This window comes from Ostrea edulis, chromosome 5 (assembly GCF_947568905.1).
Source record: "Ostrea edulis chromosome 5, xbOstEdul1.1, whole genome shotgun sequence".
Classification (NCBI taxonomy): Eukaryota; Metazoa; Mollusca; class Bivalvia; order Ostreida; family Ostreidae; genus Ostrea; species Ostrea edulis.
Genome location: NC_079168.1, coordinates 2,713,500 through 2,732,275, shown reverse-complemented (window position 1 = coordinate 2,732,275; position 18,776 = coordinate 2,713,500). Strand labels below are relative to the sequence as shown.

The window sequence follows — 18,776 nt, the reverse complement described above, 5'->3', positions numbered from 1 at the left end:
AGTAACAGTAAATCTTCCAGAATCTCTGATGAACTTTTGAACAGAGGAACACATGTTGCTTTATTTCAACATGCTGAGCTTCGTCTACCCATAGCAGTAAGTGACAGTCAATAAAACAAAATTACGTAGAATTATGAATATAAACAATGTTAGATGTCTTTCTTTGTTGTTCTATCTGGTGATTATCATCAATCAATAAATTAACAAAGAAATCATTTTATTGTTTAAATGACTCCTCACCATCTAGATAAACGTAATTGTCACATTCAAACCCAGTAACCTGTTTCTTGTAGCTATAAGTAGATATTACAGCAATTCCTTGGCTATTTATATATATTACATTTATTCCTTGGCTATTTATAGACATTACATTTATTCCTTGGCTATTGATATATATTACATTTATTCCTTGGCTATTTATAGATAATACATTTATTCCTTGGCTATTGATAGATATTACATCAATTCCTTGGCTATTTATAGATATTACATCAATTCCTTGGCTATTGATAGATATTACATCAATTCCTTGGCTATTTATAGATATTACATTTATTCCTTGGCTATTTATAGATATTATATTTATTCCTTGGCTATTGATATATATTACATTTATTCCTTGGCTATTTATAGATAATACATTTATTCCTTGGCTATTGATAGATATTACATCAATTCCTTGGCTATTTATAGATATTACATCAATTCCTTGGCTATTTATAGATATTACATTTATTCCTTGGCTATTTATAGATATTACATGTATTCCTTGGATCCTTGGCTATTAATAGATATATCATGTATTCCTTGGATCCTTGGCTATTGGTAGATGTTACATTTATTCCTTACGTAGCTGGTTACTAGTTGCTAACTTTTCTCATTTTGAGTGTCAGGTTACTTGTAACTACTAGTAATTAACGAATTCAGTTACAGTTGGCTGACTATTAGTAGCCCTTTCTCCTTTGTTTAAGCTGAGAATTATTTAAGGAGGTCTCAAACCTGTATTTTGAAAATTAAGACTGATTATATGACATGAATGAAAGGTGAAGATAACGAACAGTGATCGACCTCATAACTCCTATAAGGAATACAAAATAGATAGTTGGGCAACCACGGACTCCTGGACATACCAGAGGTGGGATCAGGTGCCCAGGAAGAGTAAGCATCCCCTGTCGACCGATCACAATCACCATGAGCACTATATCTTGATCAGGTACAAGGAGTAATCCGTTGTCAAAATCAATGTAACAAGAACGGCCTCTCAATCGGTATGAAATACGTCAGACAGCATTTGACCCAACGATATTGTTGTATTGGCAAACTAGATCGTTATAACGACCATAGAATTTGCAAAATATGCTGTCTGGTACAAACATATAGTTAACCAATTACAACACAAATACGTGTATGGTAACGTGTGCTTTATTGTGTGTAAATATGAAGGAAAATGGCTACAAAAATAGAAAATAAAATTACTCACATCATTTTGCATATGGGCAAAATGAAAAAAATATATCAGTTGGAAAGTTCCTAGAAAAAACTACCTATAAAAGAATTCATAATGTTCAAAACTAATTCAGAAATGTTTAAAAACTTACAAGATGGTCTACATATAACTATGGCGAAGGATAGAACATGCCGCTCGAATGGCAAAGAAGTGTTTGAAGTGAAAACGTTAGAACAGGAAGTACTCAAATAGAAAGTGAAAGTTTACATTATTGATAATTCATACATCATTTATAAACACGTTGTACATGTAATAAGTTGTAGCAACAAACAAATACCGACTTTAAACGAGAATGTTGATGAATCTACACACAAAGCCGTTAATTAATTGATTGCAACACATGTATTGCATTAATATATTGAATCGTTGTTTTTGTTGGAGAATGATTGATATACAAACGTCAGTATCACTTACTTACATGATTTCAACTGAACTTTGTCAACCACAAAACTAGATCCTCCCTTCAGTTATTTTTCAAACCACGAATATTTCATCCTGTGAAAATGATTGATTCAACAGTAAATACGTACAAAGTTCACAGTGAGAAATATCCTGAATGTATCACACTTGTGTTTTAGCTCACGCATGCAGCAATTATATGGTGGCCACTCTAACAGATGACCGCCTGTCTTCCTCCAGCATTTACGAGAACTCGGAGAGTTATCACCCCAAACATGCCAGACTCTCCAGCAGCAGTGGCTGGAGTCCTGATGATTCCGAACTAAACCCATGGATTCAGGTAATCTCCACGCACTGTTACATACCAATATCATTATGATTATATGTCAATCTAATTTTAGATCCTATGATCTGCTCTTGTATTATCGCTACAGATGTGTAGTGATAGTAGATGAGCGGATCATAGGATCTAATTTTAATGAAATTGGATTATATGTAATCACCATGTACCGTTAAATAACAATATTATTAACCTTTCATGGATAAATGTAATCACCACGAACTGCTACATATCAATATCATTATATGTAATCACCACGCACCGTTAATGGAGATTATTTGATTCCTATATCTAAATAATCCCGTTTAATTGACAAGGATTTACCGAGTTCTAACCCATAGTTTAGCAGGTCTGTAAACCTATCTGCATGTCAACCGGCATGTAGCTCAATCACGTCGGGTTTGACCTTCAATATATGCGCAACTTCCGTTTCCTTTTGGAGACCGACCTGAACTTATACAGACATCATTCAGACAGCAGCCACATCTATTTACATCAACGATGCCTCCGGTCTTCAGGCCAATCACTAGACGCTCAAAAGCAGACAGAACGGCAAATTTTGCGTCTCCAGCCAGGGGGAAGGGCCGATCACGTCGTGGAAGACGCCCCATACAGCCTGACACTGATCCCTCACGGCCACGAGGGCAGGATGTTATAACAACACCACCCGCTGTTGCAAGTGCAGCGGCACCAGGACCAGAAGCCCCCGTCCAACCTCTTCTGGGCACAACTAATGAAATAGATTCGCGGGATATGACAGGTGAGTGTGACAATAGTTGGTTAATTCCACCGGTAGACGTTACGCAGACATATAGCCATTTTTCAGGCCCTTTCACTATCGCAGAATACAACCCACCCACAATGGAAAGCGTTTTCGACCCAGTCGGTTCACACATCCCACCCAAAATAAAACAACAAATCTGGGATGGCAAATACATCGATCTTGCTTTTTTGTTAAAATCCGGTCAAGAACTGGACCATCAACTTGAATCTCGGGGCCAAATTCTTATTAAGAATGGCACAATGTGCCTTGTCAAACCCAAAATCAACTCCTTTTTATCAATCACCGACTGGTCTTCTGCTTTTCTGATCTTTATGAGCGTAATGCTCGAAAAATATATAACCCGCGCTCAAGAGCTTCTTAAGTACATGCGGGACATTCGGATGGCCGTGGGTAGATCTCCGGGGTGGTCAAAATATGACCAACAGTACCGACTGCGCAAACAATCCGACCCCCAATCATCATGGGGGGTTCATCAATTTTGAACTATGGCTACTTTACATCAATACCCCCTACCAAACACAAGCCATTAAGTCAAACCTAGCATAAAACAATTCACCATCCACACCCTCAGCCAGTCAGCAACACTCACACTGCATCACCATCCACACCCCCGCCAGTCAGCAACATTCACACTGCATCAGACTACAAAATGTCACTCCAGCCAGTCAGCAACACTCACACTGCATCAAACTACAAAATGTCACTCCAGCCAGTCAGCAACACTCACACTGCATCAAACTACAAAATGTCACTCTAGCCAGTCAGCAACATTCACACTGCATCAAACTACAAAATGTCACTCCAGCCAGTCAGCAGCATTCACACTGCATCAAACTACAAAATGTCACTCCAGCCAGTCAGCAGCATTCACACTGCATCAAACTACAAAATGTCACTCCAGCCAGTCAGCAACATTCACACTGCATCAAACTACAAAATGTCACTCCAGCCAGTCAGCAACATTCACACTGCATCAAACTACAAAATGTCACTCCAGCCAGTCAGCAACATTCACTGCATCAAACTACAAAATGTCACCCCAGCCAGTCAGCAACATTCACACTGCATCAAACTACAAAATGTCACTCCAGCCAGTCAGCAGCATTCACACTGCATCAAACTACAAAATGTCACTCCAGCCAGTCAGCAACATTCACACTGCATCAAACTACAAAATGTCACTAGACCGACAGGCATCCCAAATTATATTCACAATATCACATTCAAAACCATCAAGCAGGTCAAAACGCCCCTGATCATTAAGAAACAACCACACACGTCAGCATGCCCAGTTAAAAATATACTCTGTTTCTTGGCACTCCACTGCATACCTCAGGAAATCATTGTTTCTTTATTCACCACAACTATGCCCCCCTTCTGTCATCCCCCTTTTTAGATACAACAGGATCCACCCATCTAGGGAGGGTAACACTCTCTTCCTCAGTAACATTCAGGCAGCTCTTCACATGTTTCTTGGCGGTCAGGGAAATGTTTTTACCACGCGACCCGGGAACTAATTTAATCACAGCAATTTGTCAACCTATTGGGAATAAATTTCGGTCTTGGACTTCATGTTGGTAGTGGAGGAAAATCATATCGATGTCTGTGGCAGGTCTGGGGGGGTATAATTGAGTAAAGTGGTCGTCCGATCTGGCCCGTTGTTTCACTCCCTTCTGTCATACAAAGACGGAGGGCAGAAAGTGACAAATGTATATTAGGAAAAAACCCTAAGTTGAAAATGTAAAAGTCGATTGGGGCTACTCAGGACGTCACTACAGTCCTAGTATCCCTCTCTCCCTCTTGGCAACGGAGGGGATACCTCATTTGGAGTACCAGGGGGAGGACTGGTACGTTTCACCAGGGAGTGAAGTAGTAGTTATGACTAAGGTACTGGGAGAAAACACATTTGGTTGCGCAGACTACTTGGTTGAGGCAGAGTCAAAGTTTCTTGAAAGTGGACGCGCACTGGAAATGGTAAACACTAAGACAACATCTAGAAAAGGGGGCCACCGCTGTCCCATGTGTAATCAGCGTATCATGGAAGAAGATTCCTGGGAGAAGCATGTGATAGAGTGTGGACGAAAGCGTCGCCAGAAAAGATTCGAGTGCAATCATTGTGACTATGCCACTAATAAGAAGAGTGATATGCAGAGACATGAAAGAACACGACATGGCGGAAGTACTGGACCTGTACCAGGTGAAAGGGATTCAGAGCAGGAGTGGAAAACGCTGGATCCGGGGAACCTTTCTGACGTACTGGGCAACTCTGACTTACTGCAAGCAATCCCTGTTATTCCGGAAGTGACCAGGAGGAAGCCAACTAGATCACTTTCAGTGTATGTTCCGAGGGCAAAGGCCATCGTGGGTCCTGATACTATGGTTCCAACTGCACCTAGTCCATTTGTCACTTCCATGATAACTGTACGTGAGCGAGAAGATAATGATGCAGCTACTTTACCCAGCTCTTTACGTGACTGTGCTACTCAGTCTACTCAAGCTACTGTGGACGCATCCACCCAAACTATCCCATTAACTAGAATAGAGGCTGCAATACAGACAGAGAGTACCAAGAAGAGACGCCTAGATCGGATTCAGAAGATATATCAAGTTGGTGGACAGTCAGTGATTGAGATTCACGAGGATGAAGAGTGGTTCTGAGATGTACATGTATATGACAATTTTCTTGTACAGTGCAAAGATATTGCACTTTTGTTAGAGTTAATTAACTTTCTGAAGAATGGTGTTTGATATTGCTTTAAATTTGTATTACAGTGCGGCAGTTAATTTAAGTACAGATTCCAATTTTAAATATATATATATATATATGTTTTTCATTTTGTTAATGTTCTCAATGCTTAAAAAGGAATGCGAGACGCATTTCCTGGAGGCGTGGGTATTGAAGCAAAGTCGTAATCGAGATCAAAATATCCCTTCGTTCCCTGTAGTGACGTTGTAATAACTTCCGGTTTCACATTCGTCATTCCTTTAGGTTATCGGAGGTCACGTGATACCTGGGTACTATATAAGCCGAGACAATCGGGATGATAAGCATTCTGTGTCTGACGGACGGGGTGAAAGGTAGCCAGAGAAAAATAAGGTTTTGTAAGTATAAACTGAATAAAGTCTTACGTGCCTGAAATAGGCTTTCGAGACTTTGAGTATATAAATATATACTGTTTAGCTGGCTTGTATACTGAAGTGAAGCTAGAGCGCTTTAGTCCTTGAAAAGCGCATACGCTTAAGGCCCTGATAAGTGCGTGCGCTACAGAGAAACGCAGTGATTATTATGTAAATACTTGTAATTTAAGTCTGAGATTGAGAAATATGTTTTGCTGATCTATTCAGGTAGAATAGCCGAATCCCAAAACGAACCCAGAGACGTTACACTTTCATGGATGAAAAGTGAAGATAACAAACAGTGATCAATCTCAAAACTCCTATAAGCAATACAAAATAGAGTGTTGGGCAAACACGGATCCCTGGACACATCAAAGGTGGGGCCAGGTACCTAGGAGGAATAAGTGTATCAGACCCGCCGTTAGCCGTATATCCAGATCAAAAATCAACATTTTGCAAATTCTATGATCTTTATTATAATAATGATCTAATTTGCAAATACAATATATCTCTGGGTTGAATGTAATCTCAGCGAGATCTTCGGAAGAGGCGTCAGTCTAAATATCCAGCCTTGATGAATCTTGTTGCAGTTAGGTTGAATGCTGTCTGACGTGCTTCATACCAATTGTTACACCGTTATTTAACTACTTTTGTGCATGAGTTTGGATTATCGCACTCTGGAGTGTCACACCATAGGGCAATCGCTACCCAGAGTTATCGTTCCTTACACTCACATATACTGTCAACGTCTCAAAATAAGCAATGTTATTCCATATGTAAATCCACTTTTTTAAGGCTAATAAAACTAAGAACTACTTTATAAAATATCGGGAAAATGTAGGACAAGCAGCTGTTTGTAGTTTTTCCCCATTACTATTCATTCTTCATGTACCTATGTATAGGCCTGGTGCAATAGAACAACCCAATATCCACACTCCAACCCAAATCAATGCTTCTTGTGTCACAAAGAGACTTAACATCTGCTCAGTATTTATTCATTTACGTATATTTTTGTAACTGAAGTCGAAACCATACTTTATTTGAGCATACTTGCCATTTTACAAGAATCTTGTAAAACCCTCGAAACGTTGACAGAGGTGTATGTGAGAGCAAGGAACGAGAACTCTGTGTAAAGATTGACCATCAGGATCTCTTAAATAAAACATAGTTATAAAGTACAGAAAATTTCACTTCATTTTATTTGGATACCTACTTCTATCCCTACCCGAAGTTGAACTCACGACCTGCGAGGAACCAAATCTCCTAGCAGCATGTAATCAGCGCTCTATATATACCGCTTGACCATCTAGACAAGTCTATATATTGTAAATCTTTTTCAGGCTGACTTTGGAAAAGCAGTGAGGATAATAGCGGTGACAACGAAAGGGCTGGGCGACAAGCGATTGAATGAATGGGTGAAAAAATATCAAATAAAGTACAGCGACACGTTATCAACATGGACAACCGTATCAAAGAGCCCGGATGATGTACGTTAGTAAGAATGACGCGTGTCAGCTGTGTTTTCAGCCAGACTTCTATTTATAATCGTCAATCAGCTCTGAAGTGCTACTGTTATGAATTTCTTAACATACGTAAAATACAAGGCTCGTACGCCGCGTCGCTCACATGAGTCACCTTGTCCCTGCTGTTGTGACTTATTCCCAAGAATGATTTTGACCCTAAATTGTGACCCTAACCTAGGTCAAAATCCAAGATTAAGATAACAAGATCAAAGACGTTGATACCAAGAGAAAGGTCTCGTCACAAGAAATATACATGAAATGTCACAAGGTCAACATCATTACATGAAATGGAATTCCCTGCCATAAGGAATCTATTTACAAAACATGAGATATTGGTTATGTTAGGTCCTCTTAAAAGTAGGTCAAACTCCAAGGTGAAGGTCACAAGATTAAATCCTTGGTACTAAAAGAAAGGTTATTCACAAGGAATGCGCAGGTGAAAAATGAAAATCCTAGCGCTAACCATTCGAAAGTTATGAGCAAGGGTCAAGTTTCAAACAGGCAGAACGAAAACAACATTTCCCCGACTTTAGTCACGGGGGCATAAAAAACTTTAATCCACACAATTTAGGGATTGTTTTATATGATTTAGTGTGGCCCTGCTAATCTTGGTAAAGAATTCGTTTAAATTAACTTCATGTGTAACTTTGATGCCCTATTATGGGCCCAGCCTACTCCTGGGCCCCCTGAATTGAGCATATTTGAATTTGCACCATACCTGAAGATCCTTGCATATTGATATGGTTAATCCAAACTTTTCGCCGAAAATTGCAATTGATGTAGCCAGTAAAAAAGAAAATCAAGATGGCAGCGTGATATTGTGAATATTCTGTTTATAGGAAGACATTTTTTTTATTATAGATATCTAAAACGTCTAGTGCCTTTGGGCTAATCATGACTCTTCTGTTCTTGAGAAGATTTTTAAAAATGTTTCCCCATATATTCCTATAAAAATGTTGATCCTCTCTTGTTGGTGAAACAGAAACTGTAATACCATGCAGATTTAGAACGTTTTGATTAATCAATCCTTGCGCCACAAAATATAGTCCCTGCCAAACGCTTTCAAAATTTGAATTGACACCAAATGCTCAACTGGATAGAGTTCAGTAATAAGTTTGTTATATATTTGCACCAATGGTATCAGTATTGAACCAGTGAATACTTAGTTTTAGCATCCTTCGCAGTTGTGCTCAAAAGCCCAGGAGCTACATGTAACTTTCTTAATAGATACTTAGCCACTCTTGTGGTCCCATCCTATCCTGACGGTCATGATTTGGACTTCACTCTGCACTACCTTGGGATGCTTACATAATGATAAGATTATTAATGACCCTACTGTTATTGAGAATAGGATTTTTAAAGATTTTTTTAGTATTTCCATGTAAAACTTTGATCCCCTATTGCGGTACCACCCTATCCCCGGGGACCATGATTTAAAATAAAAACCCACCTCAATCTACATCTTGTCAGGAAGCGTTCTTTTCCGGCCTTGTGTCGTTTTTTTTAAAAGAATATTTTTGAATGACTCACGCTATCTATACCCGCACTTTCTAACGTTCGGGTATACAGTTGTTACCCTGCTCACTCGGAGGGGTGGGATCGAAAAACGACGTTTTTCTGTAAGTTTTTCTATAAAAACCTGGTTTCCATAATACATCTCACTTTTTTACGCAGTAGTCAAATAATCTTTTGGAAGATGATTGATGGTGTCCTTTAGATGTGCAATAAGGTTTCAGAATTTTCATTTTCACCCTCGGGCCCAAATGCTGGTCGAAAAACGACATTTTTTCAGAAAGAAAACTTGGTTCCCATACAATTTACGCAGTAGCCAAATAATCTTTTGGAAGGTATATTGTTGGTGTCCTATAGATGTGCAAGAAGGTTTTCGGATTATCATTTAAAACGACGTTTCTCTATTCTATTCTCAATAACTCCATTCTACCAAAATTATTTTTTCAAGGTGATAGACTGGAGTGTGTTCCAGTCCATCGTCATCTAGGCTTATTATTGTCACATAACCTCAGTTAGTCTTCATACATTGATTCCATAGTTGACAAATCTTATTAAAAAATAGGGCTTTTAAAAAAAGCTTAAGTTCAAAATTGGTAGAAAACATCTATCAAAATTGTACATAGCATTTATTAGACCTACTCCGATTGAGACCTACTCTTGAATATGCTTCAGTTGTTTCGGATGGCTGTTCTATTCACGATACTGATAAGCTTGAAAAAGTACAATTATGTGCAGCTAGAATTGTAAATGGTCTTCCTATTTTTGCATCTGGAGAATCCCATTACTCAGAAACAGGCTGGCAAACTTTACAAAAGTAGACGGTATATCGCAAAAATGACTACCATGTTTGAAATTTGCAATGGTAGCGCCCCCACTATTTAAATGAAATTATTCTACATAGACCTGAAAATATATCCCGTTATAATACACGAAACAAAGATCATTTTTATATTCCAAGATGCAGATTAGAGTTATTCAAAAAATCATTTGTACCTGATTCCGTAAAACAGTGGAGTTTATTAAATGTAGAAGCCAGAGAAGCCATCTCAATCAATTCATTCCGCAAAAATATAATAACAGACATTACAAGGCCACCATCATACGGTATCACACAACATCATCCGGTATATCTTCTAGTTCTATACTCCTATACAAGTATTTCAGTTTCATCATTTATGATACAAGTAGTTCAGACTTAGAACTAGTTCAAATGTTGTAATTTATTAATTTTGTTGATATATTTTTCCAAACAGAACAACGATTCTTTAAAAAATTCAAATTAATTTACTCAAAACTTATGTAAAATTTTAGAAATTGACATTACTCCTAATATGTCCTTTTAAACTCTCAAAATTTGATATCATGTATTTGTATTTCGTATATAAAGTGCAAAAAGGTCATTATTTCCATCAATTGTATGAAACTTTTTTTTATCTGTATTGTTAGAAGACATGAATATGTATTTATTTTATGTAATGATTGATTTATGTTGCTTATGTTGTGTTGACACCAACAGATAAATCAAGTTTAAGTGATTAAAATTCGATCTTGAGGAGTAGGCTGGGTCCACAATAGGACATCAAAGTTTGATATGGGAATGTGCATAAATTAATTTAAAATTGATCTTGAGTCAATCTTAAGTGCAAAAAGGTCATGTTTAGAACACTGTAGCTCAATAACAAGCATTGCGACTCCAGTTGTTTTCTTTTTAATTTCCTAATTTTCCTTCAATGTAGTTTTAAATAATAAAAAAAAAACCACTTCCCAAAAAACTGTCATCATTCCAAATCTCAGGTGCGAACCTCTTTAAATAAACTTATACAACTTAGATTTTTATTTTACTTGGGAATTGCGACACATTCGAGAAGTTCCGATAGATATGTAAGGTAGAATAGACAATCGGGATCGGTGTTCAAACTACATAAAACTGTTTTAAAAGGGATATAACTCTTTTAAACAAAACATGGACGATATAAACGAGAAGGTAGATGTCTTGTTTGTTGAGAATAAAAGGCTAACTATCAATATCATATTCCAAAATATTATTTGTAACAGAAGTCAAAACATTTATTTAGAGATTGTCAATCGATTCTGGCAAAACAGTTTGCCGACTTATAAGAGAGTCAGTGGCAAATACCCTTAAAATAACCTAAACAATACAATCGACTTACATGTAAACTGATCATACGCAGAACAAGTTCTTGCGTATCGAATCAATTGAGAGATATAAACACCATATGCAAGTGAAGTGATAATGGATTATTGCTACATAAATATGGGAAGTTGACGACGGAGAAGCTGAAATCAGCATATGATCAGTTTTTAAATCGAGGCAGGCTACTGACCAAACAAATTGATGTTACAGGGATTTCAACAGTCTCGTTTAAAGTCAGCATTTCGCAAATTCTATGGTCGTTATAATGATTTAGTTTGCCAATACAACTTAACATTGGGGCAAATGCTGTCTGATGCGTTTCATACCGATTGTTAGACTGTTCCTGGTACACTGATTTTGACTACTGATAACTCCGTTTACCCGATCAAGATATAGGGCTCACAACGGGTATGACCTGTTAACTGGGGATGTTTACTCCTCCTAAGCACCTGATCTCACCTCTGGTGTGTCCAGGGGTCCGTGTTTGCCCAACTCTCTATTTTGTATTCCTTAGAGGAGTTATGAGATTGAGCACCGTTTGTTACCTTCATCTTTCATCATGGCCCTGTTTTTCGTGAGAGGATTTAAATTTAAATATCTCTAGTTAACATTGATCCGCTTGTGACTACACCTTACCCTCCGTGGTTCTTGAATCGGCATTCCTTAGGAAATCTTTCTCATAACATTGGTCTTTTCTAACCCAGTGGGTTGTTTTACTAGACGATTTTTAAAAGATACCACCATATTTCCACTATTTCTTGATTACCTCCCCTTTGAAAAGGATATGAACCTTCATTTGAACAATTTTGAATCCCCTTTACCGAAAAATGCTCCATATTGAAATTGTCCCAGTTCTAGACAAGAAGTTAAAATATGTAAAGACGGTCGAATGGGCAGATGGACGCCGGACAACAGCTGATGATAAACTCTCACTTGACCTTATAGTTTAGCTGAACCAATGGCTTTACTGTTCATGAGAAAAATATTTTTAAGGATTTTCCCCTATATTGTAGTACCACCCAATCACCGTGTCCATGATTTGAAAGGGTAAGATAACGAAGAATGAACGATCTCATAATTTGTTATTAAGAATACAAAATTGATTCCATTTAAAATGATGTTTTATGGAAATTTTGGTTGAATTGACACAGTGATTCTGGAGAATTAGAAAATGTGTAAATTTTACAGACAGACGGATAAATGAACGACGGACAACAGATGATCAGAAAAACTCACTTGAGTGTTTATCTCAGGCGAGCTGAAAAGGTATACTGTGTAGTGATAAATCTTGCATGGGTGATCATCAATTATACATGTACAAATCAACCAAGAACACGTGATTTACCAATACATGTATTTTCCGGACGCGAAACATTTAGAATCTCATTCTTGTTTGCAATTCCTATCAACTATTTATCATACAGTGTTGAAACTTGGACGTTAACAGCTTCATATGCTGCTATTGACACTTATTCTCTGAAAAGTGATATCAGATTTCTTGGGTCAAATAGTACCCCCTCAAGGAACTCTACTCCTTTAGAGATGAAGTGCATTAAAGTGATATATAGTTTATGCCACACCACAATGAGAGTGACTGGCACTGTTATTCATAGAGAGACAAAATGATAAACAGCGTATGCCTACCACACACAGAGAGAGTGGCGAGCACTGTATTCACAGAGAGACGAAGATTAATGTCAACTCTGCAATGCACCCATGAAAGAACTGTAGACTTTTATTCTTAATTCTCATACAAAATGGAACCAACTGTTTTATGCCAAAGAAAAATATAACAAAGATCGATTGTATTGGTGGACAGTGGGGGTATGCTCCAAGGTCACATTGAATTCAAAATAACCTTTCAATAATAGATGTGGTGATAAGCGCTGTGCTTGTAGACAAGAATTTAATTTGTTTTACTGTAATGAAGTATAAGGTAAAGAATTGGAAAATACCGCAAATTTTACACCTGATCGATTTCTCCCTGTCTGCATAACCAACGCTAAAACATTTATTACAAAGGAGAAGTAAAAATACACATTTTTAACCGCGCTATTAAAGTACAGTCAAATCAATAGCACACTGAAGAATCCTGACTACTGATATACAGCTAAACGTTTGCAATACTTGTACAATCCGGTGATTACAATGCGGCTACATTTCTGTCATATACAATCACAATTCTGTCATACAATCACAATTCTGTCATAGAATCACAATTTTGTCACATACAATCATAATTCTGTCATAGAATCACAATTCTGTCATAACAATCACAATTCTGTCACATACAATCACAATTCTGTCATAACAATCACAATTCTGTCACATGCAATCACAATTCTGTCATAACAATCACAATTCTGTCACATACAATCACAATTCTGTCATATACAATCACAATTCAAATATTTCATTGCTACATTGCTATAAAATAAAGTAAAATACAAGTACACTGCTATGATTTACAGTTATAAGTATATTTACGTTATAGTCCTTTTTATAGGTATACAATCTGTAATAAACAGTTACCTACATCAGTATACAATGATATTACTGTAACACAAAGTCAGGTTACTATAATATACAGTCTATACAATCATGTAATATATGACTACAATCCTGTAACAAATGACTACAGTCCTGTAATATCTGACTACAATCCTGTAATATATGATTACAATACTGTAACAAATGACTACAATTCTGTAATATATGACTACAATCCTGTAATATATGTCTACAATCCTGTAATATATGATTACAATACTGTAACAAATGACTACAATTCTGTAATATATGACTACAATCCTGTAATATATGTCTACAATCCTGTAATATATTATTACAATACTGTAACAAATGACTACAATCCCGTATTATATATCTATAATCCTGTAGTATATGACTACATTCCTGTAATATCTGACTACAATCCTGTAATATATGATTACAATACTGTAACAAATGACTACAATTCTGTAATATATGACTACAAATCTGTAATATATGACTACAATCCTGTAATATTCGACTACAATTCTGTAATACATAGGTACATCCTGTAATACTGTAGATTCTTTATTTTACACGAGTCCTTAATTAATATTGAGACATAAATAGCGGGAATATGAATTCGCGAGTAAACTGGTCTGTCAAGTTGTATCTTTCAGCAATATACAAATGAAAGTGGGTGCATGATTTTATTTCGCTGAATTATCCGAAAATAAATTCCTCGCATAAACATGCATTTCGGAATCCACAGTATATCGCAGCTTTCCGGTAACATGGATTTATAATGTAAATTATTATACCTCTATTATTAATTTTCAAATCCGATTGGCTGACGAAAAGTCTTTAAAATTCAATAATGACTTCAAAATGCACTGCCGACTGCAATGATGACCTCCGAATCACTGCATGTGCAATATATTGACGGGTCATTATCATTAATGAACGCTGAAATTTGACCGCGTACGAATCGATTTAAAATAACATTGTAAATTAAAATGCAATGATTATGTCGAGTGAATAAAACCCCAATCTTAGACAGTTCTGTCCTGCGCGACATTGCTAAGGTCACTTCGTGGATCAGTCTCGGGTTCTCATTTTTTCATGTTGACCTGATGATGGGTGATTAATTGTATATTATTGACTTTTAAGATTATGGACCTGGTCAAGGATCGTTGACCTCGATATGTGTGAATGATTCTAGAAGGGAAGTAAAACAAATAAACAAAACAAGCTTACGAGCTGTATGAGCAGAGTGTTCCAATGACTATTGATTATCGTTGTGATCGCGTTATAACATCCGGTAACTACAATCAGATTGAAAACTTTCCTCTTCAATGTGTGACTAGATTGTTCTAATGAGCGCTGTGGAGCTCTCGTATAAATACAACATATATAAAACTTTCCTCTTCAATGTGTGACTAGATTGTTCTAATGAGCGCTGTGGACCTCTCGTATAAATACAACATATATTTGTAATATGCTTTTTGCAATAATGACCAATTTGGAACAATTCATTTTTTAAAAGTTAATGTTTTAAATCATCTAGTTAAAAAATATCCCTGATTTTGCATGTAAGTACATGTAGATAAAAATAAAAATAATCTGTTACGTTTATACTGACAAGCCAATGCAACTTCTGGTAGCATTGCATTGTTTATTCTACACCGGAAACCTTAATATACATCTATGCCCTGAACCACGACATTCTAATGCCACGTGGCACAGATTGATAGAAATACATGTATATAGAGAATGACTACGGCGCTCGGACTGATATTCGTCAAGGGTTGATATGGAGTTGTTTTTATCATATATGGTTGGAAATAGTGAAATTTAAGGGCTCATTAACAGATGAAAGTTTTAAAACGATTACTTTTTAAAGTAATTTAAGATGCTCAATGAATACATGAATACATGTACCAGTGTATGAAATAAGATAGCAATTGAATAAATTGTTTCAATTCTTTATAGTTTAATATTACTATTTACATGTACTAAGAATTATCGTTACATTTCAACTCTATCAATTCCTCAATCTATCCAATTAAAACCGTTATACATGGCTATGTTTGTAATTGTTCAAATCTATATCTTGCAGACATTCAACGCGAACACTGACCGTTCGACATCAGTGAGGAACGACCTTCCGTCTGCGGTCGAGGCGCGCTATCTTCGGCTGTATCCAACTGAGTGTGAAAGTTACTGCAGTTTACGCTTTGATGTTATTGGGTGTGAAGGTAATTTTACGGAATTTCATTAATATGCTAGCGTCACTTCTTGATATTCTATATTTATGAAACAAAATCTTACAATTTTATGTTTATTGTCTAACATCACCTGAAACTAACCAATAGAATTATTACAAGAAACATATCAAATTCAGTAACCACAACAACTTCGACAACAACAACTACAACTACGCATGCGCCTACAACGACAGCTTCGACAACCACAACTTCTACTACAACTACGCATGCGCCTACAACGACAACTGATCCAACCACAACTTCTACTACAACTACGCATGCGCCTACAACGACAACTGATCCAACCACAACTTCTACTACAACTACGCATGCGCCTACAACGACAACTGATCCAACCACGACGTCTACTACAACTACGCATGCGTCTACAACGACAATTACTCCTACAACATCAATTTCAACAACGACCTCCTCGCGACCTACAACAATTACAACGTTGGAAGAGTCCTGCTCGTGTGCGTGCGTGAAGGGATATAATTATACCATGACGCAAGCGGAACTTGATGTCCGATTATCGGACATTGTGCAAAATCTAACAGTTCCTAAGAAAACGACATCCAGCTTCATAAGAAGCAAAATATCAGTGCAGGACAACAGACCGGAAGTAGTTTATGTGGGGTTAGTGGGGATGGTTCTTTTGATTTTCGTCGCCAGTTTGATTGTTCTACCAGACCTTTTCACGTTTTGCCGATTTTTATTTCTCTTATTTAAAACAAAGTATGAAAGATGAAAATATTAAGAAGGTCCAACTTTAAATGAATATTTCATTGTTTAACAAAATAAAATCAATACATACACCCAGGGGTGCATGAGCCGAGTTGCATGGGATACATTGTAAAGTCAGGAATGACGTGGTATATTTATAATTGTGAAGAACTAATTTCAGTTTTAAACTTTTCGAGTTACTGTCCAGAAACCATATTTGTCTGAAGTTTTCAATCTATATTCGGTCACTGTGACCTTGACCTTTGTTCTCCAAAATCAATAGGGGCCTTGCTTTGCTGGTATCCAACAATATATCCAAGTTTCATTTGATTCAAATTAAAAAATTTCGAGTTATCCTCCGGAAACCAAAATCCTTTTGAAATTTTAAATCTATTTTCAGTCACTGTGACATTGACCTTTGACCTATTTTCTCCAAAGTCAATAGGGGTCTTCCTTACCTGGTACATAACAATATCTTCAAGTATCATTTGATTCAGATTTAAACTTTCTGAGTTATCATCCGGAAACCAAATATTTCTGAAATTTTCATTTTATATTCGGTCACTGTGACCTTGACCTTTGACCTTTTTTCTCCAAAATCAATAGGGGTCTTCCTTACCTAGTACCCAACAATATATCTAAGTTTCATTTGATTTGGATTTAAACTTTCGGAGTTATCATCCGGAAACCAAATTTTCCTGAAATTTTCATTCTATTTTCGGTCACTGTGACCTTGACCTTTGATCATTTTTCTAAAATCAATAGGGGTCTTCCCTACCTGGTACTCAACAATATATCAAAGTTTCATTAGATTAGATTGTAAACTTTTCGAGTTATCATCCGGAAACCAATTGTTGACGCCCAACCGCCCGCCCGCCCGCATCACCAAACCAATAGCCGAGTTCAACTCCGTTGCAACTCGGCTAAAAACTTTATATATTATAACTTTTATAACGCTAATTGTTAACAGTGAACTGATGTTCAGAGTTCAGCTGACAAAGAAATGGACAGCCTTGCGGATTTTCTATGATTTTGAATTAGGAAATATCAGCGTCACTTTAGCTTGGAATGTGCAGAAATTCATGATTCATAGAACAGAAAGTGTGAACACACCAGTATCCCTTTCATTTACATTTGATTGATTGTATTGAACAAGTTCTTATCATGAATGTGTTTAGAATTGAAAACACGATGAAATAGAAATAACAGCCTCTGTGAAGAGTTTTATAATTACTGTAATGTAATATATGTGTCGTCTTCTAAGGAAATAATCCTGGGATGTTACTGAGTAAGTACAGAAACGGCTGGTATAAATTAACTCTGCTCTACCTACGTTTTGCTACATTGATCGATATTTTGAACTCAGTATAATGCTTACAGATGTATCGGGCTGTATTTGACGCCATTAGATATGTTGTACAATATGTTCCATCCAAATATTTATCAATGTTAATGACAACTTACTATTGCTGTATATGAACAATGCTAATTTCTTTTTAGTCACGTCATTTCCGTCCTAAATAAAACAAAAGAATATATTCTGATCTCATCCATTACTCGACCCTCTATAAAAAGCATCCGATATACCGGGAGAAATGCAAATACTTGAAATATATGGGGCTGGGAAAGGCTGTGACATATATTGACATACGTTCTAAGTGTTTGTCTTTAATTGGATTCCAGGCGTCATCAAAATACTGCAGTGAGTGTCTGTCAATACTCCCGCCTCATGGGTGAACATACAATTTGTAATAACTTATTAAAGTGACGAGGTGAAGGGAAATGATCCAAAGGTACAGCGCCACATGACAAGCTACCTCCAGTTTGCAATCATATTGCATCACAGCAAGCTACGTGTTGCGTTCCCAATTAATTAGCAGAAATAAGCGACGTCAAGAGAAACATGACCATTTAATTATACAATTCATCTAGATAGTAATGGCCTTTTCTTTG

At 36.8% G+C, this 18,776-nt stretch overlaps 1 protein-coding gene across 1 annotated transcript in view; it reads left to right on the top strand.

Annotated features, from left to right (window-relative positions):
* The window catches only part of LOC130055200 (uncharacterized), a 38,502-nt gene extending 20,141 nt beyond the window's left edge, over window positions 1-18,361 (top strand). The window contains exons 2-5 of the mRNA XM_056167023.1: window positions 2,086-2,246; window positions 7,488-7,634; window positions 15,950-16,088; window positions 16,235-18,361. Of these exons, the coding sequence (XP_056022998.1) occupies window positions 2,086-2,246; window positions 7,488-7,634; window positions 15,950-16,088; window positions 16,235-16,848 (1,061 nt within the window). The 3' untranslated portion in view covers window positions 16,849-18,361. The remainder of the gene's footprint in view (window positions 1-2,085; window positions 2,247-7,487; window positions 7,635-15,949; window positions 16,089-16,234) is intronic.
* The last annotated feature ends 415 nt before the right edge of the window (window positions 18,362-18,776 follow it).